At 44.1% G+C, this 26,635-nt stretch overlaps 1 protein-coding gene and 1 long non-coding RNA gene across 4 annotated transcripts in view; one reads left to right on the top strand and one right to left on the bottom strand.

Annotated features, from left to right (window-relative positions):
* Nucleotides 1-3,551: 3,551 nt before the first annotated feature.
* Nucleotides 3,552-26,633, top strand: LOC132523576 (uncharacterized). Of its 3 annotated transcripts, XR_009541577.1 has the most exons (5): nucleotides 3,552-5,196; nucleotides 6,127-6,192; nucleotides 7,779-7,932; nucleotides 10,107-10,235; nucleotides 26,158-26,633. It is a non-coding gene; the product is annotated as an uncharacterized LOC132523576 (long non-coding RNA). The 3 variants fall into 3 exon arrangements; XR_009541575.1 differs by having other exon boundaries at nucleotides 3,557-6,192; XR_009541576.1 differs by having other exon boundaries at nucleotides 3,558-6,192; nucleotides 7,841-7,932.
* GNA14 (G protein subunit alpha 14) overlaps nucleotides 12,074-26,635 on the bottom strand; it is a 195,124-nt gene continuing 180,562 nt past the window's right edge. Inside the window, exons 3-7 of the mRNA XM_060154955.1 lie at nucleotides 21,057-21,211; nucleotides 18,344-18,472; nucleotides 16,828-16,957; nucleotides 14,126-14,279; nucleotides 12,074-13,122 (exon numbers count right to left, since the gene is read on the bottom strand). Coding sequence (XP_060010938.1) covers nucleotides 12,932-13,122; nucleotides 14,126-14,279; nucleotides 16,828-16,957; nucleotides 18,344-18,472; nucleotides 21,057-21,211 — 759 coding nt within the window. The 3' untranslated portion in view covers nucleotides 12,074-12,931. The remainder of the gene's footprint in view (nucleotides 13,123-14,125; nucleotides 14,280-16,827; nucleotides 16,958-18,343; nucleotides 18,473-21,056; nucleotides 21,212-26,635) is intronic.

The following is a 26,635-nucleotide window of genomic DNA, read 5'->3' as shown; positions in this document are numbered from 1 at the left end:
TTTGTTTTTGAAGACTGTGAGTCTGTTTCTGTTTTGTAAATAAATTCATTTGTATCATTTTTTTTTTTTTAGATTCCACATACAAGTAATATCAACATATTTGTCTTTGTCTGACTTCACTTAGTATGATAATCTTTAGGTCCATCTATGTTGCTGTAAATGGCATTGCTTCGTTCTTTTTATGGCTGAGTAATATTCCATTGTATATATTTACCATATCTTCTTTATCCATTCCTCTGTCAGTGGAAATTTAGGTTGATTCCATGTCTTGGCTATTGTAAATAGTGCTGCTATGAACATTGGGGTGCATGTATCTTTTCAAATTATGGTTTTCTCTGGATATATGTCCAGGAGTAGGATTGCTGGATCCTATGGTAGTTCTACTTTCAGATTTTTAGGGAACCTCCATACGGTTCTCCATAGTGGTTGTACCAGTTTTACAGTCCCACCAACAATGTAGGAAGGTTCCCTTTTCTCCACACCCTCTCCGGCATTTGTTGTTCGGAGAGTTTTTTTTTTTAATAAATTTATTTATTTTATTTATTTATTTTTGACTGCATTGGGTCCTTTGCCGCAGCGCACAGGCTCTCTCTAGTGGCGGCGAGCGGGGGGCCACTCCCCGCTGCGGTGCGCGGCCCCCTCATCGCAGCGTCCCCTCTCGCTGCAGAGCACTGGCTCTAGGCAAGCAGGCCTCAGCAGTTGTGGCACGTGGGCTCAGCAGTTGTGGCTCGTGGGCTCCAGAGTGCAGGCTCAGTAGCCGTGGCGCATGGGGCCAGCCGCTCTGCAGCATGTGGGATCCTCCCGGACAAGGGCCCGAACCTGTATCCCCTGCACTGGCAGGCGGACACCCAACCACTGTGCCACCAGGGAAGTCCTTGGAGACTTTTTGATGATGGCCATTCTGACCCGTGTGAGGTGATACCTCATTGTAGTTTTGATTTGCATTTCTCTAATAATTAGTGATGTTGAGCATCTTTTCATGTGTTGGTTGGCCATCTGTATGACATTTCTTTGGAGAAATGTCTGTTTAGCTCTTTTGCCATTTTTTGATTGGGTTGTTTGTTTTTTGATATAGAGCTGCATGAGCTGTTTGTATATTTTGGAGATGAAGTCCTTGTTGGTTGCTTCGTTTGCAAATATTTTCTCCCATTCTGTAGGTTGACTTTTCATTTTGCGTGTGGTTTCCTTTGCTGTGCAAAGGCTTTTGAGTTTAGTTAGATCCCATTTGTTTATTTTTGTTTTTATTTTCATTACTCTGGGAGGTGGATCGAAAAAGATCTTGCTGAGATTTATGTCAAAGAGTGTTGTGCCTATGTTTTCCTCTAAGATTTTATAGTGTCTGACCTTACATTTAGGTCTTTAATCCATTTTGAGTTTATTTTTGTGTATGGTACTAGAGAATGTTCTAATTTCATTCTTTTACAGGTAGCTGTCTGGTTTTCCCAGCACCACTTATTGAAAAGACTGTCTTTTCTCCATTGTATATTCTTGCCTCCTTTGTTGTAGATTGACCATAGGTGCATCGGTTTATTTCTGGGCTTTCTATCCTGTTCCATTGATCTGATTTCTGTTTTTGTGCCAGTACCATACTGTTTTGATTAGTGTAGCTTTGCAGTATAGCCTGAAGTCAGGGAGTCTGAATCCTCCAGCTCCATATTTCTTTCTGAGGATTACTTTTGCTATTCGGGGTCTTTTGTGTTTCCATGCAAATTAAAAATTTTTGTTCTAGTTCTGTGAAAAATGCTATTGGTAATTTGATAGGGATTGCATTGAATCTGTAGATTGTCTTGGGTGCTATAGTCATTTTGACAATATTGATTCTTCCAATCTAAGAACATGGTGTATCTTTCCATCTGTTTGTAGCATCTTCGATTTCTTTCATCAATGTCTTATAGTTTTCAGAGTACAGGTCTTTTGCCTCCTTAGGTAGGTTTATTTCTCTGTATTTTATTCTTTTTGATGTGATGGTAAATGGGACTGTTTCTTTAATTTCTCTCTGCTCTTTCATTGTTAGTGTATAGGAATACAAAATATTTCTGTGTATTAATTTTGTATCCTGCAACTTCACTAAATTCATTGATGAGTTCTAGTAGTTTTCTGATAGCATCTTTAGGATTTTCTATGTATAGTATCATGTCATCTGCAAACAGAGACAAATTTACTTCTTTTCCAATTTGGATTCCTTTTATTTCTTTTTCTTCTCTGATTGCCGTGCCTAGGACTTCCAAAACTATGTTGAATAAAAGTGGCAAGAGTGGATATCCTTGTCTAGTTCCTGATCTTAGAGGAAATGCTTTCAGATTTTCACCATTGAGAATAATGTTAGCTGTGGGCTTGGCATATATGGTCTTTATTATGTTGAGGTAGGTTCCCTCTATGCCCACATTCTGGAGAGTTTTTATCATAAATGGGTGTTGAATTTTGTCAAAAGGTTTTTTTACATCCACTGAAATGATCATATGGCTCTTATTTTTCAGTCTATTAATGTGGTATATAACACTGATTGATTTGTGGATAATGAAGAATCCTTGCATCCCTGGGATAAACCCCACTTGATCATGGTGTATGATCCTTTTAATGTATTGTTGGATTTGGTTTGCTAGTATTTTGCTGAGGATTTTTGCATCTATGTTCATCAGAGATATTGGCCTGTAATTTTCTTTTTTTGTGGCATCTTTGCTTGGTTTTGGTATCAAGGGGATGGTGGCCTCATAGAGTGAGTTTGGGAGTGTTCCTTCCTCTGAAATTCTTTGGAAGAGTTTCAGAAGTGCAGGTGTTAACTCTTCTCTAAATGTTTGATAGAATTCACCTGTGAAGCCATCTGGTCCTGGACTTTTGTCTGTTGGAAGTTTTTTAAATCACAGTTTCAATTTCAGTACTTGTGATTGGTCTGTTCATGTTTTCTATTTCTTCCTGGTTCAGTCTTGGAAGTTTGTAGCTTTCTAAGAATTTGTCCATTTCTTCCAGGTTGTCCATTTTATTGGCATATTGTTGCTTGTAGTAGTCTTTTATGATCCTTTGAATTTCTGTAGTTTCAGTTGTCACTTCTTTTCATTTCTAATTTTATTGATTTGAGCCCTCTCCCTTTTTTTATGAGTCTGGCTAAAGGTTTATCAATTTTGTTTATCTTTTTGAAGAACCAGCTTTTAGTTTCATTGACTTTTCTATAGTTTTCTTCTTCTTCATTTCATTTATTTCTGCTCTGATCTTCATGATTTCTTTCCTTCTACTAACTTTGGGTTCTGTTTGTTCTTCTTTCTCTAGTTGCTTTAGGTGTAAGGTTAGGTTGTTTGAGATTTTTCTTGTTTCCTGAGGTAAGATTTTATTGCTATAAACTTCCCTCTTAGAACTGCTTTTGCTGCATCCCATAGGTTTTGGAGTGTGGTATTTTCATTGTCATTTGTCTCTAGTGTTTTTTGATTTCCTCTTTGATTTCTTCAGTGATCCATTGGTTGTTTAGTAACATATTGTTTAGCCTCCACATGTTGGTGGGTTTTTTGTTTTTTGTTTTTCTTTTCTGGTATGCGGGCCTCTCACTGTTGTGGCCTCTCCTGTTGCGGAGCACAGGCTCCGGACGCGCAGGCTCAGCGGCCATGGCTCACGGGCCCAGCTACTCCGCGGCATGTGGGGTCTTCCAGGACCGGGGCACAAACCCGTGTCCCCTGCATGAGCAGGCGGACTCTCAACCATTGCACCACCAGGGAAGCCCCATGTTGGTGTTTTTTAGTTTTTTTCTTGTGATTGATTTCTAATCTCATAGTGTTGTGGTCAGGAAAGTTGCTTGATATGATTTCAGTTTTCTTAAATTTACTCAGTGCTTGCTGTGTGGCCCAGAATGTGATCTTTCCTGGAGAATGTTCCATGTGCACTTGAGAAGAAGGTGTATTCTGCTGCTTTTGGATGGAATGTTCTGTAAATATCAGTTAATCCCCTTGGTCTAATGTGTCATTTAAGGCCTGTGTTTCCTAATTGATTTTTTATCTGGATGATGTCCATTGATGTAAGTGGGGTGTTAAAGTCCCCCAGTTTTATTGTGTTACTGTTGATTTCTCCTTTTATGGCTGTTAGCATTTGCCTTATATATTGGGGTGCTCCTATGTTGGGCACATGTATATTTACAAGTGTTAGATCTCTTGGATTGATCCCTTTATCATTATGCAGTGTCCTTCTTTGTCTCTTACAAATCTTCATTTTAAAGTCGATTTTGTCTGATATGAGTATTGCTACTCCAGCTTTCTTTTGATTTCCATTTGCGTGGAATACCTTTATCCATCCCCTCGCTTTCAGTCTGTATATGTCCCTAGATCTAAAGTGGGTCTCTAGTGGACACTATATATATGGGTCTTGTTTTCATGTCCATTCAGCCAGCCTGTGTCTTTTGGTTGGAGCATTTAATCCATTTTCCGTTGAAGTAATTATCATATGTATGTTCTTATTGCCATCTTGTTAATTGTTTTGGATTTGTTTTTGTAGGTCTTTTTTCTTCCCTTCCTCTCTTTTTTTCCTTGTGATTTGATGACTATCTTTTGTGTTGTGTTTGGATTGCTTTTTCTTTTTTGTATGTGTATCTATTGTAGGTTTTTGGTTTGCTGTTCCCATGAGGTTTTGATATAGCACTCTGTATATAAACAAGATTGTTTTAAGTTGCTGGTCTCTTAATATCAAATGCATTTCCAGTACCCTGCATTTGTACTCTCCTCAGGATTGCTGGTTTTGATAAATTTGTGTGTAAATGATTTCCTACGTTTACTGTATGTTTGCCTTTACTGGTGAGCTTTCCCATTCGTAATTTTCTTGTTTCTAGTTGTGGCCTTTTCTGCCTAGAGAAGTTCCTTTAGCATTTGTTGTAAAGCTGGTTTGGTGGTGCTGAATTCTATTAGCTTTTGATTGTCTGTAAAGCTTTTCATTTCTCTGTCAAATCTGAACAAGAGCCTTGCTGGGTAGAGTACTCTTGGTTGTAGGTTTTTCCCTTGTATCACTTAAATACATAGTGCTACTCCCTTCTGGCCTGCAGGGTTTCTGCTGAAAAAATCAGCTGATAACCTTATGGGGATTCCCTTGTTTCTTATTTGTTGCTTTTCCCTTGTTGCTTTTAACATTTTCTCTTTTTAATTTTTGTCAGTTTTACTAATATATGTCTCGACATGTTCCTCCTTGGGTTTATCCTGTATGGGACTCTGCACTTCGTGGACTTGAGTGAGTATTCCCTTTCCCATGTTAGGGAAGTTTTTAGTTACAATCTCTTCAAATGTTTTCTCAGGTCCTTTCTCTCTCTCTTCTCTTCCGGGACCCCTGTAATGGGAATGTTGGTGTGTTTAATGTTGTCCCAGAAGTCTCTTAGACTGTCCTCATTTCTTGTCATTCTTCTTTCTTTATTCTGTTCCGTGGCAGTGATTCCCACCACTCTTTCAGCTCACTTATTTGTTCTTCTGTCTCACTTATTCTGCTATTGATTCATTCTAGTGTATTTTTCATTTCAATTGTATTGTTCATCTGTTTGTTCTTTAAATCTTCTAGCTCTTTGTTAAACATTTCTTGTATCTTCTTGGTCTGTGCCTCCATTCTTTTTCCAAGATCTTGGGTCGTCTTTACTATCATTACCTTGAATTGTTTTTCAAATAGATTGCCTATCTCCAATTCACTTAGTTGTTCTTCCGGGGTTTTATCTTGTTCGCTTGTCTGGAATATGTTTCTCTGCCATTTCATTTTGTCTAACTTTCTGTGTTTTTGGTCTCCTTTCCTCAGGCTGCAGGATTGTAGTTCCTCTTGCTTCTGGTGTCTGCCCCCCCAGTGGGTGAGATTGATTTAGGGGCTTGTGCAGGTTTCCTGGTGGGAGGGACTGGCGCCTGCCCACTGGTGCATGGAGGTGGGTCTTGTCCCTCTGGTGGGCAGAAATGTGTCAAGGAGTGTGTTTAGAGGTGGCTGTGAGCTCAGTACAACTTTAGGCTGCCTGTCTGCTGATGGGTGGGGCTATGTCTCCCCACCCCACGACTGCTGGTTGTTTGGCCTGAGGCCTCCCAGCACTGGAGCCTGCAGGCTGTAGGGTAGGGCCCACTTCTTGGTGCCAAAATGGTGACCTCTGGGAGAGCTCACACCAATCAGTATTCCCTGGGTCCTTCACCACAGGTGTCCTCTCACAGAGAGAGCCACAATCAACCCCCACCTCTTCAGGAGACCCTCCAATACCCGCAGGTATGTCTAGTCCAGTCTCCTGTGAAGTCACTGCTTTGTGCTGTGTCCCAGTGCACGTGAAAACTTGTGTGCGCCCTCCAAGAGTGGAGTCTCTGTTTCCCTCAGTCCTGTGGAGCTCCTGCACTCAAGCCCCCCTGGCCTTCAAAGCTAAATGCTCTGGGGACTCCTCCTCCTGATGCCGGACCCTCCGGCTGGGGAGCCTGACGTGGGGCTCAGAACCCTCCTGTGGGAGAACCTCTGTGACGTAATTATTTTCCAGTTTGTGGGTCACCTACCCAGTGGGTATGGGGTTTGATTATATGGGGTGTGTGGGTGCGGTGACCCGTGTGTGCTCCCAGTACGGTGGAGGCAGCAATCAGCCCCTGTTCATGGGTCTTCCAGTGGCAGCAGTGGCCCCCATGCCCCTGGGATAGTGGGGGCAGCAACTGGCACGTGCTCCTGTGTTTCTTAGTGGTGGTGGCAGCCCATGCACTCCCGGGACAGCAGGGGCAGCGATTGGCACCTGCTTCCATGTCTCCCGTTCTTTGTTTTCTTGTGCAAAATTGTCTTGGCTATTCCTGGACTGTTACTGTTCTAGATAAAATTTTAATATCGTTGTCAGGTTTCACAAAAACTGTTGCTTTTGCCTTCATTTCTTGAGTGAAGTTTAGCTTTTAAAGCTTAATATTACTATTGTAGAATCACTAGCTTCTTATAAGCTTAATTTCTGCCTTTTCCAGCATAGCTGTTCTTCTCTTCTTCAATAGATTCACACTTGGAAGTGTTCCAACAGAATGAGAACCTGACTATCCTTAGTGGCTGATACAGGCTTATTGCAGTTACAGGAATGCTGATTGTTCCATAACATATGTAACTAATCTGGGTATATTTTGTAGACTGGTGATAAAACACGTCACATCTTAAATCTCTGAACGATGTGCTTACGTGTCTATGTGTATTTATATGTGTGTACACACCTTCAAATGAAAAACAGAAACAAAACCATCTTGGGCCTTTGATTTGAAGCACTCTGCACTTCCCAGGTGATTCTGCTTCTGCTTTACTGAGCCAGCTAAGGGAACCTCAATGCGATGATGCATAGACTTGCCTCAAAAAGGAGGATGAAGGGGCGCAGAACATGCCATCCCAAAATATGCCTCTTTGGCATAAGGATTATTTTGAGCGGATTATTTTTAAGAAACAGACAGAAGAAAAGCTCTAAAAATCTAGTAGAAGTTACTCATTTGTAGGAGACATTTACATTTATAAGAGAAATTTTTATTTGTAAGTGTGTCTTCTAATCTGTGCCAGGAAGAGAAGGATGACTCTAAATCACAAGAAACTCTTATCCGTGGAGAAGATACCCAACTTAAATCTGCATAACAACCTTACTCTGTTTACTGTGTTTTTCCTAGTAACTTCCCATAACTGGCCTTCTCCACCTCCCAACATTTTTCTTGTATCTTTAGCTGAAAAAGGAATTTAAGATGATGGCTTGGGCTATTTGAGGGAGTTAGTTTTCCAGGGTCTCCCCCATGTATACAGGATGTATACATGTTATTTGTTTTCTATTTGTTTTTCTCCTGTTAATCTGTCTTTTATTACAGGGGCGGGGTCTCAGCCAACAACCTAGAATGGTAGAGGGAAAATTTTTTTTCCTCACTGACAGTTTGGTGACCCGTGATGGGATCTGCTGAAACACTGTACTTCTTCTGGAACCTGAAGATAGGAACCTGGAAAACTGGCAGAAGCCAGCAAAGGGTAAGAATTCTTACCAAAGTCACCTCTCTCAGATCTCTGTCTATAGGGCCCAGTAGAGAGGAAGGGGAAATTTCACCTTATTCTTTCCAAATTTAGATTCACAGAAGAAAATATTTGTGTGAATTAGTTCCTTGAGCATAAAGACTGGTAAAGATTTTGTTATAAGCACTCGTTTTCTGTTGATCCTTTCCCTTCCATAGATGGTCACCGTCTTATGTTGTCTCTGTCTTTTGTGTCATTTGTCATAAGGAGGAGAACCATAGGTCAGATAAGGTATTCCTTTCATCTTGTTCTTTGTCTTGAGAGCTTGGCTTTTTGACTAGTAAGAAAACTCTCTCTAGTCATCACCAGCTGGAAGGTGCTAGTATCAGCCTGTAGCCGGCAGCCACTATAGGATGGCAACTCGAAACACATTCTCTTTGTCCCACTGTGCCAGGTCTCCGGGGAGTTTGTCTTAAGGGGTCCTAGTCCATAAGGGGCCTTTGGCGTCTCAACTTCTGTTGTCTTGTTAGTGGTGGAAAAGCCCCATTCCAGTAGTGTCTTGCCTGGTATTACGGATTAGCAGGCTTGTGACTGGAGGTGTTTCATGTTCTCACAGAAAACGTGAGAGATTGTTTTCAGTACACCATTCCTACCACCTGTGACAAAGAAGGTCTTTGCTTTCTTAGGCTAACTCTGGGAGTGAACTTTCTTGACATTATGAGGGTCAGGCTTTTGCACTGTCCTAGGGGACACCTCTTGCATCCACGGTTAAGCCATAAAGAGCCGTACTGGTTTGAGTTGCTATTGAGATTAATATACCATTGAAGATCCTCCTCATCAATGGCAAGATGATGGATCTTTTGAACTGGAAAAACTTTTATAAAATTGGAAAAAAAATTTCCAATTGGAAACTTATAAAATTGGGAAAAAATTCTCATTCTAAGGAATTGTCTTATTAGTACCTATGGAAAGATCAAATTGAAAAGAGGACACAAAGGAGTATGGTGTCTAGCCTTAGGGACTCTTTTAACAAGGTAAAATTACAAAGCCCCTTTTGCCTGCACTTTCAGAAGATCCTACCAGATTTAGAGTTAGAAAGATCAGTGGCCATTCACAACCTCACTCACAAGGACCTTGACTGGATGCGCGGGGGTATTCTTCCCACCCATAATTATACTGCAGTTATCAGAGAAGCCAGACAGCCCCCTAGTGGACCCCCCCCCCCCCGCCCGACTCCCAACCAAGGAAACAGATGACCAGAATTTCTCCCAGGCTCTCCTGCAAATGATCAGGAAATGGATCAGTGGAGGTTAGTGTTCAGAGGATGATAGAAGCAAGAGTGAACTGGTCCAAGGTTGAATTGTACACTCAAGGAGAGCATTCGAAGGCCTTTGCTGAATGCTTTATACAGACTTTACAAAGGTAAATTGTACTAAACCCCAAAGCTCCAGAACACAGTAATGTTATTTCCATCTCAGTTGGAATGGAAATCTTCTCCTTTGGTAAAAATGTGGGTGATTGTAGAGAGAAAAATGATGCTTCCGTAAATAATATACCCTTGTGGATATCAGGTTCTAGTCCTGTTAACTGTCTGAAGTTTCATTATCTTCCTGTAAACTGGACTAGATCCTACTTTCCTCAAATAATCTGGCTATATCTCTTCAAACTAACGTTTCCAATTTTCTTCCACTCTTTTGACTTGGAATCACTAAGAAATTGTATGAAGTTCCTAGAAATCTGATATGTCCTGATATAATATTATCACTTGTAATTCTAGTATTATCTTAAAATGTATATCACAGACATAACCATATTTCCTTGTCAATTGCATTATAACAAAGGCTCATTATATCTTTAACCATGGCTGTTTTTAAGTCTTTTGTCATTTATGAAAGTTATTGTTGTGCTTTTGCAAAAGTTATTTCCCAAAGCCCTGCAAACTGAATGTGAATGGACTGACATAAAGTTCAGAGAAATGACCCCAGCGGCTCACGTTTAGATCATCTTTGTGCCTGTTGCTGTGTGGACCACTCAGGAGGTTTATCTGAACATCCGATGACATCAGACAAATTCAAATTGCAGAAGGTGCTTCAACCCCAACATCTAGAAATCTGACTGGCAGCCTTCGGGACTCAGGCTGAGTTTATAATTTGACCCAACCACTAACTTTTGTTTTTCTCTTGTTTCCATAGACATGCCTCTTATTAAATACCCAATTGCTCGCACCGTATAAGGCTAACTTTGGGATCCCACCTGCAACACCAGCTCCTGAAATGAGACACAACTGTTTAACTGAGCTGACCTGTCCTCAAGATTAAGAGGTTGGTTCAATGAAATAATAGAGCACCCTATCAACCTAGCTTCTAGACTGTGAAACTTCACTGAACTTTTTTTTTAAATTTATTATTTATTTATTTATTTACTTTGGCTGTGCCGGCTCTTCGTTGTGGCATGTGGACTTCTTAGTTGCGGCATGCATGTGGGATCTAGTTCCCCGACCAAGGATTGAACCTTGGCCCCCTGCATTGGGACGTTGCAGCATGGGGGATCTTTGTTGTGGCATGCAGGATCTTTAGTTGCAGCATGTGGGCTTCTTAGTTGTGGTATGTGGACTTCATAGTTGTGGCATGCGTGTGGGATCCAGCTCCCTGACCAGGAATTGAACCTGGACCCCCTGCATTGGGAGCATGGAGTCTTACCCACTGGACCACCAGGGAAGTCCCTCATTGAGCTTTCAAAGGCAGGACTGAAGAGGAACAGAATATGCCACCCCAAAATTTGCTTCTTCAGTATAAGGATTACTTTGAGCTGACTATTGTTAGTTTAGTTGTTAGATTCTTTTCCCAAATAGGGCATTACAGAGTATTGAGTAGAGTTCCCTGTGCTATAGAGTAGGTTCCTATTGGTTATCTATTTTATATATAGTAGTGTGTATGTGTCAATACCAATCTCCCAATTTAATCCCTCCCCCTCACTTGGTAACCATAAGTTTGTTTTCTACATCTGTGAGTCTATTTCTGTTTTGTAAATAAGTTCATTTGTACCATTTTTTTAGATTCCACATATAAGCGGTATTATATATTTGTCTTTCTCTTTCTGACTTCACTTAGTATGACGATCTCCAGATCCATCCATGTTGCTGCAAATGGCATTATTTCATTCTTTTTTATGGCTGAGTAATATTCCATTGTATATATGTGCCACATCTTCTTTATCCATTCCTCTGTCGATGGACATTTAGGTTGCTTCCCTGTCTTGGCTATTGTAAATAGTGCTGCCATGAACGTTTGGGTGCATGTGTCTTCTTGAATTAATTATGGTTTTCTCTGGATATATGCCCAGGAGTGGTATTGCTGGGTCATATGGTAACTATTTTTAGTTTTCTAAGGACTCTCCATAGTGGCTGTACCAATTTACATTCCCACCAACAGTGCAAGAGGGTTCCCTTTTCTCTACACCCTCTCCAGCATTTATTGTTTGTAGATTTTTTGATGATGGCCATTCTGACTGGTGTGAAGTGATACCTCATTGTAGTTTTGATTTAGCATCTGTTCATGTGCTTTTTGGTGATTATTTTTAAGAAACGACAGACACAGGAAAAGCTCGGAAAACCTATTGTTAGGGAAATTTACATTTATAAGGGAACTCTCCATTTTAAGCGTGTCTCCCTCTCTGTACCTAGAAGAGAAGGGTGACTCTAAATGACAAGAAACTCTTTATCAATGGAGAAGGTGCCCAACTTAATTCTGCAAAACAACCTTACCCTTTTCTACTGTGCTTTACCTGTTAACCTCCCATAACTGACCTTCCCTCCTCCTCCATCTTTCTTGTGTCTTTAGCTGAAGAAGGTAATTAAGGTGATGGCTTGGGCCATTTCAGGGGAGTTAAACTCAGTTTTCCAGGGTAGCTCCCATGTATACAGGAGGTATAAATGGTGTTAGACTTCTGTTACTTTTCTCCTGTTAATCTTGTATTACAGGGGTGGGGGTCTCAGCCAGGAACCTAGAAGGGTGGAGGTAAAATTAGTTTTCCTCCCCTCTAAGGACATTTAGAAAGTTTCTGAGTTATTAACTATTAAAGTCACAGCATTCTTCTTTTTAGGAGCATAACTATCAATCAATCAACCATGAGCTCAAGGAAACACAACATAGTCCAATGCTAATGGAAAAATGGTATATTCTTAGCTGCCTCAGAAAGGCACAGCACACATGGGTCAAACAGCAAATCTGTGGTGGGCATCAGACCTTTGGCAGGGCTTACATTACATTTGTTAAACAGGTTGGGTTTTTAAACTTATTTCATAAGTTTATAAGACCTGCTCATTTACACTGGAATTTTTACACACACACACACACACACATTTTCCACCAATACAACATATATACTATCTAGAGCCCATTTATCTTCTTATGTCAGCTTTGGTTCCATAGTGATCAAATTGTGGCAAAACTAAATTAGAGGTACTGATATTGTCATTAATTTGACTTAGAAAGTTAACACAAAGAAGAACCATCTGTTTTTAAAAAAATATCTCTGCTTGCCTGTTAAAGGTATACTTCAGCATGAAGAGAGAAAAACACTCAATTACAAGATTTAGTTAAAAAAAGGATAATCCTAGAGGTCTCAAAGCATGACCTATAAATTGAGTCCTCTGTTATGTGATTTTTTTTTAACAGCTATTCTTACACACACTTCAACTAAAAAAAACAAAATCGTAAATCACAGTGGTTCTTAAAAATTCTATAAAATATCAACTTCAAAAATTACACAAAAATCTTACAGCCTAAAGTCAAGAAAAGAAATGTAAAAGCAATTTGGGAATAAAGACTTTGAAAAAGTTTCGCTAAACTCAAATATCTTACAAGCTCCATCACCCATCCCCATCCCTGTGGCCTGCGTGATGGACTTGGTGCCCCCTCTGGGCTGGGCCGGGTGAGGTCAGAAGCACTTACAAATAAAAACACGAGGAGCTTGCAAATCCGGTTTGCTGGCCTGGGTAAGGAGTGGGCAGCAGCTTTCAAACTAGGTTGAATTCCCTCAGGTTTAGTTGTAGAATTGTGTCTTTCACAGCAGCAAACACGAAGCGGATATTCTCTGTGTCTGTAGCGCATGTGAAGTGGGAATAGATGACTTTCTCTTTGTCGGGATTCTGATCTTGATAGAGCTTCAGGATAAAGTCTCTGGCAGCTTTGACATCTTGCTTTGGTCCTAGTCATGAGGGCAGTTAGAGGAATAAAAAAGAAAGATCCCAACTCACCACCACGTCCTCCCAAAATCATTTTCAATGCACTCCTGTTCTTATTTGGAATCCTCCTTTGAGCCGTCTTATCTCTAGAGACTCATTTACCTGGGACACTATTTTTATTATACCTTATTATTAACCTGCAAAAGAGTATTTTAAAGTGTCCCCTGGTATCTAAAAATCATACTTTAAGGAGATTTGTTGAAAAATGACCTAATTTAATTTTCTGATTTGGACCACTTTTGAAGAGGTAATTCTTAAGTGAACTAGGAGAGCAAAGAGAAAGAATATGGGGACTAACATAACTAGTCACCCAAGTCTGACTCTAAAGCTTGAGAGCCGTATACCACGTGGCAACGTGGTGAAGAAAGGGAAAAAGGAGAGCGCTTGAACACTACTCCTCTAAATATCAATGTCAAACTTGGTAACGTTTCTACACCAGAAATAATTCGCAATAGGGCATAAAGTCTCCTGCCTTGGATAGGTCATGTAGACACCTTCAGCATCCACCCTGCGTCTGGTAAAGGGCTGCCACACTTCACCTTACACATCAGAAGTGCCAGGTGCTCTGACTGGCCCTGGAAGTGCAAAGGTGAGTCAGGCCCAGTCTCTGCCCTCAGGATCTGACTGGGGTTGAGAGCTGAAGGCCGAGAGAGAGCAAGGCAAGCCCAGGCCCCCAAGGGAGCATGAGGGGGGGTGGACTTCCCAAAGGGGGAAGTGCCTGAGCCGGGTCTCAGAGAACAAAGTGGAGTTAGCAAAGGAGCTGGCAGTGTATTCCAGGCATTGGGAGAGGCGTGTGCGGAGGTGCTGAGGTGAAAACACACAGTGATTCAACTGGAGCTTCCATTCAGAGGTGGGGAATGGGGAGAAAGTCCATTAGAGGCAGATCAGGGAGGCCCCTGCGAGCCATGCTGAGAACTCTGAACTGATGCCAGGGAGGCCAGGTCAGCAAGATGGACACTTACTTACCGGTGTATTCTGGGAAATAGCTAATTAGATGAGAGTACATGATTTTCTCTTCCAAAAGATCCTTCTTGTTTAAAAACAAAATCACCGATGAGTTCAGAAACCAGGGGTAGGTGATGATGGTTTTAAATAAGGCTTTGCTTTCCTCCATGCGGTTCTAAGTGAAAAACAAGAGACTTAGGATAAATTAGAAAGAAAAGCAACGCTTCGGGAACAACATACCAAATCACTGGCTCCACCCATCTGTCCTCCTCTTACCCAGCTGCCGTCTTCAGGTCGCTGTCCTTGCTGAGGCTGCTGAGCAAGTGGGGTCTCCAGCCGCTATTTCCCTGGTCCCCACCCTCTCATTAATCACCCCCTTCCGGATCTCCTCTCCTGTAGCACCCAAACTCTTCTCTGACCCCAAAACACGTAAGGATATAAGAAAGGCTTCTGTGCAACTTGGAAAAAGCAGGTTCAAACCCATAGCTGACGGGAAGTTTTCTGTGTATAACTACTGGGATTACCAAGTTGGGGCAGTTCAGAGGTGCAGACCGACCTGAGACACACTTTAATTGGGTGTGGGCTTCCAGGCTGGGTGTCAGGAGGCCGGTGACAATGAGAGGAAGGAAGGCTCTTCCGGCAGGGCCACCGCCCTTAGGAATGCTGGACGCTGGCAGAGAAGGGAACTAATGCTCCTGAGCACCTGCCCTGCGCCATGCTTGACACGTGTGTAACACAAGCGAGCTCCCCAAGGGGAACGGGTCCCCGTTTTATAGGTGAGCATACTATCGTTCACAAAATTTAAGTACTTTTCCAAGACTGTATAATAGTACAACCTAGTGGAAGCTACGTAGAAGGACAGTAATCATTTCTGGCCATTAGACACTGGCAAGAAAATATTAAGTGATCCTAATTTATGGAGAGCAGACAGGGCACATACAAATCTTATCTGGTGACAAATAATTGTTCTGGCTAGCACTCCGCTCTCAAGTATTTCTAAGAGGAAAGAAACACTTTCCTTCCTTCCTTTAGACTGAGAAACACGAAAGCCCAGTGCACCGGCTCCAGAGGGACACGCCCTAAGTTTCTATTCCTACAACTCCCAACTCCTGGGCCCATTATCCTACTCAGTACGTTTCTGGAGATCAATTCTGGAATTTACTACCAGAAAGGTAACATCTCACTTGTTTTTAAAGCTTCTTTAAAATTTATTATAATCTTACCAATAATGATCTCCAAGAAAACACAACGTATGAAAAAACAATTCCTCTACAGCACAGTGCGTGGATGCCACACACGTCTACAACTAGGATGGAAGAGTCTGGAGTGGCAACCTAGGATTTTTTTCCCCAGATACCTAGGATTTTTCAGAGAGGAGAAAATATTTAATTTCTAGGCACATCAGGGTAAGGTACTTACCCCTGGCACACCTGACTAATCCTTTGAGTTTCCCGAGAAATGTCCTAGGTAATTCCTGAGACAAATTTGGAGCTAATTTTTCATATTGGTAACTCAATACCTTCACTTTTTTTAAAAAAATCTCTCCACTGGAAGAGCTGGGCAGCCGCCAAGATTTCTATTCTTCTTTGCACAGTGACACTAGTAAATGGGCTAATCCTCCACTAATAAGCTAATGTAACTGTGCTCCTCAGAGAAATGTCTGCTCTCAATAAATACCAGATAGAATCTGTTCATAATTATGGCCTAATCCTGGAAATAATTCTTTATTGATTTACTTTCATGCCCTACAAGCAAGAGATATTTCTACTGTAAAAGGTCAAGAGGTCTTGTGCAAAGGGTCGGGGAAAAGACAATGGTTATCACACAGAAAATACCCCCAACCTCACAAAGAAGTGACTGCAATGGTTCCCCTCACTTTCCAGGCAGATCCAGCTAACGGAGTTCCCCCAGCCAGCGTCATGGCCACTCTGCAGAGGACACTGAATGCCTGACTGGGGTGGATCAGTCCCAGCTGCCCTGAGCAAGTCCCTTCCAGGGAAAGCAAAGGGCAGATGCTATCCCAGGCGGGCCCAGGACAGCTCCAAGCATATGGCAACACTCCCCATGCCAACTCAGCTAGGGACCTAATTTGGGAGTGCCATGGGCCATGGAGGCTGGGAAGCCTGTTCTCAGATGAAGTTTATTAGAAATAGTGTTGTTCAACGTTGGCTGTATATTAACATCCCCAGGGGGCTTAGTGAAGATACCCTCAACTCAAAACCAGGAAATAGGAATCTCTACTGTAGGGTCCTAAAGATTCTTTTTTTTTTTTTTTTTTAAATATGCAGCCAAGGCTGAGACCCGTGGTTTTGAGTGGCTCTACCCTTTGTAGTGCATTAGATTAGATCCCCAAGCTCAGGCCACACACAGCACCAATTGAATTAATCTCTGGGGTTGGCCCCAGCCGCCAGGTTTTTCTTTAAGGTCCCTTGGGGATTTTAGCGTACACCTGAGTTTAAGAACCAGGATTCTAGGTTAGTGATTCTCAGATTACCTGGGATCTTAAAGGTCCTGATTTATTCGGTCTGGGTTGATTCAGAAGGTGTGCATTTCTAACAAGCACCCAGGTGACGCCTGTGCTGTTAGCCCACAGACTTCACTTTGCAGAGCGAGGCGATCTAACCTAAGGGATAGGGTCTAATGCCAGAGCTGGCTGGCTTCTTGCAAACTGCAGAAATAGGTTTCTGTCTTCCGCAGCTAACTGAATTCCTCACCCAGCATACCTCATTGTCACACTCAGCGAGGACCTGGTCGTATTCACTCAGAGCAACCAAAAAAATAATGGAGGTGACACTCTCAAAGCAGTGAATCCATTTCCGTCTTTCAGATCGTTGGCCACCAACATCCACCATCCTGTTCAACAGAAACATATGACTCTTTGGGGAAAAGGACATGGAAATCACACTCTTTAGGGTCCTCAGTAATTTTTAAGAATAAAAAGGGATCCTAAGATTAAAATGTTTGAGCACTGCTACTTTAGGCAATGAGGAACCACTGGATGTTTCCTAGCAAAGGAGGCACAGAATGTAAGTGAAGTTACTGAAGATGTGTGCCGAGGTCACTCAGGTGGAGCCTGCTTGGAGACACTGGTTAGGAAGCTGCTGCAATGGTCCAGGCAGAAAGCTCAAGCATCCACTTGGGCACTGCCCTAACCACCAGAGTGGCAGGACACCAGACACAAAAGAGAGAAATGCAGGTAGGCAGGCTTCAGGACCACTGGGCTTCCTTCCAGCCCTCCCCCTTCTTGTTTCACTGGCTCCTCCAGTTACTCTACAAATCCTTTCTGCATTAGCTGGATGCCACCAGCTTATGGAAATGAGTCCAAGGGGCCCCTCTAGAGTAGAAAAGCAGGTACTTCAAGAGTGCTGGGCCCTGTCTAAAGGGATGGCTGCTACACCAATGCAGCAACTGCAGCTGGACAAAGACGCAGCCTCGCTATTGGACCAGATCCTCCAACTTTTCAAGAGAAACTATCCCCCCAACTTACCAAGAGATAGCAAATGTTTTAAGCAAAATAGCCCAGTCTTTATAAATATTGGCTCAAAAATGTTTTTAAACGTCAAGTGGGCTAAAGAGAATACATCTGTGGACCAGAGTCAGGTTTTGGAAGTTGCAAGCAGCAGTTGATTCTGAAAAGGTTTGGATAAATTTATGGGCACACAGGCATAGGACATGTGCTTGCAGAGATGCAGAATATCAAGGGGCTCGATCAGAGGGCTCCCCCAACATGACAGTGCTCCAGAAGCACTGAGATGCAGGTGGGGGTACAGACAGGACCTGGACACGGCAGGACTGTACTTACGCTGTCTCAACTAGACAAGCGTGTGTAACAATTATTAGGAGGAACAAGGGAACTAACAGATATAAAAGTCCCTTGAAATCTGCAGTGATAAATCTTGAAGAGACTAGAAGGGAAGAGAAATATTCAACAGTATCTTCACTCTGTGGGTTACAGAAATAACATCTGTGTGTGTGTGTGTGTGTGTGTGTGTTTTACACATAAGAATCATTCCAGACATCAATAGGGAGTCTCTTCTTCTCTAAGGGGAATAGAAAGGTGGTTTTCTCTCCACTGTAGGACTTAAGACCAACCACAATTCTAAATACCCTGTGATGGAGAGGGCCAATATTGCCCTAAGAGATGGAAGCCCTTTTAGCAATAACACATTTAAGACTCCATTTGGGGACTTCCAAGCCTGGACAGATTCTTAACGGACTATGTCAGGGTGACAGACTTACCGAAAGATGATGTTTTCCAAATCAAATGGGTACTCAATGATGCCGGTTGTGGGCACTCGGACACGAAGCACGTCTTGCTGCGTTGGCACGAACGATGGTATGGCGATCCGGTCAATGTCCGTCAGGTAACTGATGTTAGAGAACAAGATGCTGAGAAGGGAGAAATGCCCCTCCAGGGAAGTCACCCCAACTCACAGTGACCCTACTCAGATTCACGGATTCATCAGTGACTTTCGTGAGAGCCAACACTCCAGCCCTCCTACAACTGTGTGGAGAGAATATGGATCAGAAGCCTTCGTGAGCCTTCTGGGAAATGTGCAGATCTCGCCTCTCTTCCTGCTAGTTCTCAGCTCCATCGCTCTGGCCAGTGAGGGAGCCAGCGGGGCCACAGGAGGAGGAGATTGGAACAGGCCCTCTGACGTCTCATGTGTCCTCCTCTCCCCAAAGGTCCTTCTCCCTCCCACACGCCCTCATCCAAGAACATTACAGAATGTAGATGCTGTTCTTGGACACTCGGCTCAATGAGTTAGTCCAATGGGAAGTCCTCTCAAAATGAGAAAAAGTTCCTTGTTACACTGGGAAACTGAACACCTAAAATAACCCAAAGCTTGTCTTGGATTATTTTTGGCCAAATATTAAAGCCCTAAGCTTAAGACATGTCACTTTTTCTGTGGTAAAACAAGAGGACACTACTTTTTTTTTTAATCTTAAGGCCTTTTAAAGAGGCACTTCTGCATAAATAGCTGAGGCCCTGGCCAATGACGGCGTTGGTGACTTGGAGCCCCCTGCAAAGAGAGCTGGCCCCGCCTTCTCCCCCCAACCCCCTCCACCCCTCACCTACCCCCTTACAGGCAGAGCTCACCTAGGTCTGCTGGCGTGAACACGTGGCCTCAAGGGGAGCCAAGAGGTAACAGGCAAACCCTATTCCTGTGCAGCCCTCAGCACAGGAAGCAAACCACTGGGTCAGCCTTCTGTGACCCACACCCCCATGCATGGCCCCAGGGCTTATCGTCATGGACTTCCGTTTGTGATATTTTGATTTACACCTGTCTCGTTCCACTGGACTGTATGTTCCTTCAGGCCAGAGAGCACCAGTTGTACCTGTAGCCTTTACCTCAGTGCCTGGCACACAGCAGAGACACATCACATTTTTGTGAAATGAATACCTGTCCAAATAAGCAGACAGTACCAGCAGAGTGGATGACAACCACTGACCTCGACCAAGGAAGTGTCCAAGTGCCTGGGATCTTGCCAGTTCCAAAGGCAGGGCACTGTCCGGGTCTGTGAGTGCCGTTTTCTCTGTCGTTGCAGCTCTGTCCACCACCCTAGCCACTCCCCACATTCTTCTCAGTGGACTTGCCCCAGTTTTCAGGGCTCCACTGAGTTCTACAGCAGGCCCAGTGGCTCTTTTCCGAGTTGATCTACATCAAGAGCGCCAGCCACTCCCCAGGGCCTTCACAGAAGCAAATGACACAGGCTGTCCCAGGGAAGGGCCAGGGATGCCTTGGCTGACTTGGAACCGTCCCTGGCTCCCCAGCTGTCAGAGGCAGTCTGCCCTCCTCCTGGGGACACGGCCTTCCTTCCTGTGAGCTGTCTTCTATGCTGATCCAACAACATATCAGGGCTTATTTTACTTCCTTTTCCTCCTTTGCTGCTGTGCTGGACCTAAATGTTCCTGTACTTAGATTGGTTGTGCTAACCTGGATTAATGTCACTCAACACTCAGCCTGGGACAAATGCCAAAGGGAGGCTAGTGAAACTGAGGAGGTAAGATTCTGGTTTCCTTTCCTGCCCACTGGCTTGTCCAGATGATGGGTGAATTACCCACCCACACCAGCTCGAAGGGCAATGACAGCACCTGAAGAGAAGGGGATGGGTCTGGGGAAAGGATTCCAGGGCCTTCAGAGGGCGGAAATGACGCAGGGCAAGAGGGAAGGAGCTGAGTTGCAGAAGAAGCAGGAATCCTCACCCCTTCAAGAAGGACCATGACAACTATTTGCCCAGTGATCTGGCTGATGGAAGCACTGCCTTGGGAAATTCTTAATAAAATCAAACTCTGTGATCTCCGTCGGAGAGTGTGCACGCAATGGATTACTGATTTAAAACTAGAGCCTTATGGATCCCAAATATAATGTGTAGGCAAACAAAGGGCTCCCGGACTGAGTTTTCTCCATGGCTGGGCCCGCAGAGCCTATCTCGCCCACTAGAGGGCAGCACCAGATCAGCCACGGACGGGTGTATTGCACTGCGCTTCTAAACTCTGATTTTAGATTTTAGGGCAATTGGACCTGCTGTCTACTGATCAGAAACCCAGAAGGCAGAGGGATATGGAGAGGGGGAAGTAGAAGCCAGAAGCAGACGCAGTCCTGGTTTAAATCAGATAGTTTCAGCACCCCAAATGAGATCAGTCCCACCAAGGGAAGCCCACATTTGACTTACCCTCTCACTGAAAAGGACAGAGGCTTAGAACTTGACGAGGAAAGGTAGATATGGGCAGGGAGAGCTATCTGGGGCTCCACAGGGGGACTGAAGATTTCAGGAGGTGGGAAGAGAGGCAACTGAAAGTAAGAGTGGGTTACAGACGAGCAGAAGGGAGGCAGTGTGGCCCCCGGGTGCCTCATTTTAGCAAGTAGCTCATTTCTCCGCCCTTGAAGCGTGGCCATGCCTGCCTGAAAGCACCCTGGGTGGCCACAGCCTGGGGCTCTGTACTCACTATCTGGCAGAGTCTGACAGCTGGTATTCCCTCCTCCTGTCATAACATTCCTGGATTCCCGGGTCCTGCCAGAGCTGCTTGATGGCCTCCACCTGGTCCCTGGAGAGAGCGGAGACCTTGTCTACATCCACTTCTCTGATCAGCTGGGCATTTTCCTGCTCAAAGGAAAAGAGAACCTTTCATTAGGCAAAGGAAAGGAGGCCAACATATTGATGACTTGGGGACAAGACCTGCCCTGGTCCGTGGATTAGGGAAGATGTCCCTAGAGGCTAGGGTGTGGTGGGTGCTCTCCAGAAGAGCTGCTCACAGCCAAGCCACTCCGTTGCAGCCTCATTGGGTAGAGATGACGTGGCTGCTTAACTCAGTGGAGAGCGCCAGAGAAGGCCCAAGACCTGTGGCCTTCGGTCCCAGCAGTACCCGGGGGCCAGTTTCACCAGCATTCAACACCCAGTTGTGAACAGAGAAACACGGGAACGATTGATCATCATTGATTATCATCGTACTAACAAACGTTACTTCCTCATTAACATGCAACTCATGTTGAATACGTGTGTAGCCAATGGAACAATTTAAAAGTAACATTATTGTTAGTGGCATACCAAGGGTGCGGTAAGCGGGTCCACCCCAGTGCAGGAAATACAGGAGTGCGTCATCTTCAGATCATTGAAAAATAACACCACGAACAATCATCAGTCGGCTTTCTTTCTCTTCCTTTTATTTTTTAAAAGATGTTTTAATAGACTTCACTTTTTAGAGCAGTTTTAAGTTAAGAGCAAAACAGAGAGGAAAGTACAGAGAGTTCTCATACAGTCTGCTTTTTATTATCAGCATCACTAATAAAACTCTTTCCCACTGGGTGGACCACACCCAGCGGAACCCTCACACCATGCCACTGACTGCTCTAATATTATGTTTACTATTCCATCACTAAATTATTATTGCTCTAATACTACTGCTTTATTCCAGTAACTGTTAAGATCATTATTGCTGTAATTATTACTGTTACAGCAGTTACCATTTATTACCCACTTAATAAGTGCTCAGGGCTCTACATATATTATCTCATCAACAGAAGGCAAGCCAGAGGCCAGAAATCTTTCCAAACCTTAGCAACTAGAAATGAGAAGACTGGCCTGTATCCGCAACACATCCTTGTGTTGGCCCCAGAGACTCACCATCCGATCCCTGGCTGCAAGTTGCAGCAAACAAGAGAATCCTGCTGAGGGAGACAGGAGTCCGGCCTCGTCTTCCCTCTCCCATCTTGCTGTATCTCACAGCAGTTACATCATGCACTGGCAGCTGTTGAGTCAGCAAAGCAACCTTTGGCAGCTCTGATCTCCTGCACCCCTTGAAAAGTCACTCTCATCTCGCATTTCTCATCATGAAACCCAACAGGAGGTTGGAGGAAAGGGAGATCTTATAGATTCACTTGACTCAGGGAAAAACCAAGGGCTGTGATTCAATCAACATGACTTTGCCCTACGTCCATCAAGAGGGAGTACAAACTCTTCCCCTAGACTGTGGGATCCTCAGGCAGGTAGAGGATCTTTGCAGAGTCTCAAACAAGGTCTAGGCAGTATGGGTTAGTGGCCAGTGCCTGGGCGGGGAATCAGGACCCTTAATTCTAAGTAGTTCAGTTGGGACTTTTAAGGAACCCAATAGGTTCCCTGCCTCAGCATGGTCATTTGTAAGAGGAGCCAGTGATTTTCAATGGGAACCTGATTTATAAAGTATCACCCAAATGTAAGCAGATCTCGCCTTATTATTGCAATAGACGCCTAATAAATATTTCTTGTTTGCCAAAACAGGACACAGTGACAGCCCTTACACCAGGACTTCTAATCCTGCCCAGTGGCACATTTTGTGCCGTGTGCCCTATTGTTAGCCAGAGAGAACAATAAATGGAGAACGTGGACAGTGTCTCAATGTAGCAGGAGGGCTGTCTCCCGCTTCCTCCCCTCCTCTCACCACTCTCCCACCTCCCAAATATGGTCAGAGGGTCTCCACTGGAGGACGAGGATGACAGAGCTTCCCAGGATACCCCATTTGGCCACACCAGGCGTGGTGAGGGCGCTGACCTGGGCGTAGCTCTAAATTATCTGTTTTCCCGTCTTCGTGACAAGTCAGGAAATGCCACAAGGGCAGAGCCAATGTCTTACGTATCCTCACATCCCAGAACCTCATGCAGTGCCTAGCAAATAACAGGTGGCCTCTATGGATGCAGGGGCCCAAGAAACATCTGTGGTGCACAGAAAACTGTATCTCTCTAACGGATAACCATGGGAAAATAACAGGGAAAGAACACTAGAGCAGGATGATGGAAGCCTGTGCCGGGCACGGTGGGAACACAGAGGAGCTGGGAGACGGAAAAGCCTCCCTAGTGGAGGAAAGGCTCCGGTGACTCTTGGCCAATTGGTCTTAACCACTCTGCCCCTGGTACGGTCAGCATCTTTGCTTGTTGCTTGTCAGCAACACAAGGCAGGCCTCTTGTGTTGCTTTTCTACACGTAACTTAAATTCAGCTTACCGGCTGAGAGGTAGCCCTGTGAGAATCATCAGCGATGTTACAGATATTTCTACCTCTCCTCCTCACAAAGGCAATGAAGTACTGTACTCTGTGATGAAGGAAACGTAAGTGGAAGCAACATCTGTCTGTTTTAGGAAGAAACTTTAAAGAACCAGTGAGTAATTCACCACATTGCCTTTTGTCTCCTGTGGTGATTACCATGGGATAAGATAGAGCCTCCAGCAGCCAGGCTTCCTGAGTGACGATGATGAGCTAACACACCAGACTGCATATGGAGCATGAGTGAGAAATCAACTTTAATTAAGTAAGCTACACTTTGGGGGAAGTTTGTTACTGCAGCATAACCCACTCTATCCTGACTGATACATGTTGCCATGGATAAACCCAGTGTTTGGCTCTTCCAGTAGATAGAAAAAGTGGATCCCAGTGAGATATTAGAGAGGAATTCAGGCTTCTACATAGGCTTCTTGGGGGAGAGGTGGAATTTGGGGAAAAGACATAGACCTAGGATTTCGGGTAACCAGGGGAATTCAGCCAGGTGAGAAAAACATACTGTCTGTTCAGACCAGCAAGGGGATTTGGGTGGAATCCTGCTTGAAAGAAGAGGAGAACAGAGGATCCTTAAAGACTCAACAATTGGGACTTTGGTTTGGAACACACTAGACTTAGGCGGCCAGAAGGATTCCAAGTCTAGAGGTCTCCTGTCCGTCTTTGGCTGCTCCTGGTTAGCTCTCCCGCCTGTCTGGTTCAATTTTTTTTTTAACTTATTTATTTATATTTTTGGCTGTGTTGGGTCTTCATTTCTGTGCGAGGGCTTTCTCTAGTTGAGGCGAGCAGGGGCCACTCTTCATCGCAGTGCGCGGGCCTCTCACTGTCGTGGCCTCTCTTGTTGCGGAGCACAGGCTCCAGACACGCAGGCTCAGTAGTTGTGACTCATGGGCCCAGTTGCTCCGTGGCATGTGGGATCTTCCCAGACCAGGGCTCGAACCCGTGTCCCCTGCATTGGCAGGCAGATTCTCAACCACTGCGCCACTAGGGAAGCCCTGGATCAATTTTTTTTAAACCTCTTATTTTGAAATAATTTAAGACTTGGGAAAAGGTGGGGAACATGGTACAAAGAGTTCATCTCTGCCTTTCCAGATTGCCCAAATGTTCATAATTTCCTACCTTGCTTTATCATTCTCCCCACTCCCTCCACATGTGTTCGTACACACCCACACCTGCACACGTAACTCACACATATATTTTTCTCTGGAAATATCTGAAGGGAAACTGCAGACACAATGCCTCTTTATCTCTAAAGACTTCAGTGTTATTTCCTAAAAACAGACATATAGAACTTCCCTGGTGGCGCATTGGTTAAGAATCCGCCTGCCAATGCAGGGGACACGGGTTCGAGCCCTGGTCCAGGAAGATCCCACATGCTGCAGAGCAACTAAGCCCGTGTACCACAACTACTGAGCCCACATGCCACAACTACTGAGCCCGTGTGCCTAAAGCCCGTGCTCTGCAACAAGAGAAGCCATGGCAGTGAGAAGCCCGCGCACCACAGGGGAGAGTAGCCCCTGCTCGCCGCAACTAGAGAAAGCTTGTGTACAGCAACGAAGACCCAACGCAGCCAAAAATAAATAAAATTTTTTAAAAAAACAAACATATATAATCATATATAAAGGTCAAAATCAGGAAACTAACACTGACACAATACTGTTCTACTCCTCAGACCTATCCAAAGTTTGACAGTTGTCCCGTAAAGGTCCTTTATCTGCCCAGTCTAGGCTCACATATTGCATTCGGTTGTCTCTTTAGTCTCCATCTATATGGAAAGGCTCTGCAGTCAGAGGAGCCGTTTGTGTTAACTCTGATCAAGAATGGCCTGACAAGGATGTGTTCTTTAGTCACGAGTCACCACAAGGATGGCTGGTGGAGAGTGGCACAGCCGAGCCCCCAGAGTGTGTTCCAGGGGCAAATATGACAAAGGGCAGAGAGCAATGAGGAAGAGGGTGACCTGGTTTTTAAGTAAATTGTATTGAAATATGAGATGAAAGCCTTCTACACGTTAACAATGTGTGTTTTTAAAAAGTGGGGTTTTGTGCAGATTTCCCTCTGACTTGGCTGGAGAGTTTCATACACAGAGAGTGCGCATTTTTATCATTATGTTCAAACCACTTCTACGGTGTACACCGTCTGAGAGCAGGGAGTCCTTATATAATGGGGAAAATTTTGTGTCAGGTAGTTGGGCTTTTTCATCTCCTGGAAAGAGAGAAGAACTGTTCTAAGAGGATCAGATTGAGGGAAGAAGTGTTATGATTTGGGCAGGGGACAGGCCGAGTCTGAGGGGGCTGACATCTAAGTGGAGAAATCCAGGAAGCAGATGAATAAAATGGGTCTGTAGTTCATGGAAAGGTCCTCGGCTAGAGGAGCCTATTGAACTGAAACTGCCTAACTCATATATTTCTTTGAAAAGAAAAATCACAAAGCAGTAAATATTAGTGGAGCAAATAGAGCAGATGCAGAAACGCAAACAGTTTCTCAAACACTGAGCTCACATCTGGCTTTTCCTCTCTTCCTTTCTCAGACAAAAGCACCGTTTTCACTGCTCTGAAGAAAGAAGAACACAGAAACCAGATGTCCTACATGTGTGTTTCACTCAGTAATTCCCAGGGTGACAGTGGAAGGAGCTGCTTTTGAAGTGTCGCCTTGCTGGCTTCACACTTGGATCCCCGGCCGCCTGGGTGACAGTCGCTTTCGAGCCCAGCCAGCCCCTCTGGCTGGAATCCAGGGCCCAGTGGGCAGCCCCATTCTCCACCAGGTCCTCACAGGGGGATCCCCTACACCATTAACCGCCCAGCACTGCAGGGCCCAGAGCCTTCTCACTGACTAGGGGAGACTGTTCCCTAGTCAGAAGCCAGAGTTCCTGTTCTTTCATCAGATACTTAATCATTTTCGTTAAAACCTTTATCCATTAACATATTCTAGATAATAAAAGCCTAATTTAATACTATTTCAAGTGTCTACTATCATATGCAGCACCTCAAAAGCTTTGTAAAAACAAA

The sequence above is a fragment of the Lagenorhynchus albirostris genome, chromosome 7 (assembly GCF_949774975.1).
Source record: "Lagenorhynchus albirostris chromosome 7, mLagAlb1.1, whole genome shotgun sequence".
Lineage (NCBI taxonomy): Eukaryota > Metazoa > Chordata > Mammalia > Artiodactyla > Delphinidae > Lagenorhynchus > Lagenorhynchus albirostris.
This window is presented reverse-complemented; position numbering and strand designations above follow the sequence as displayed.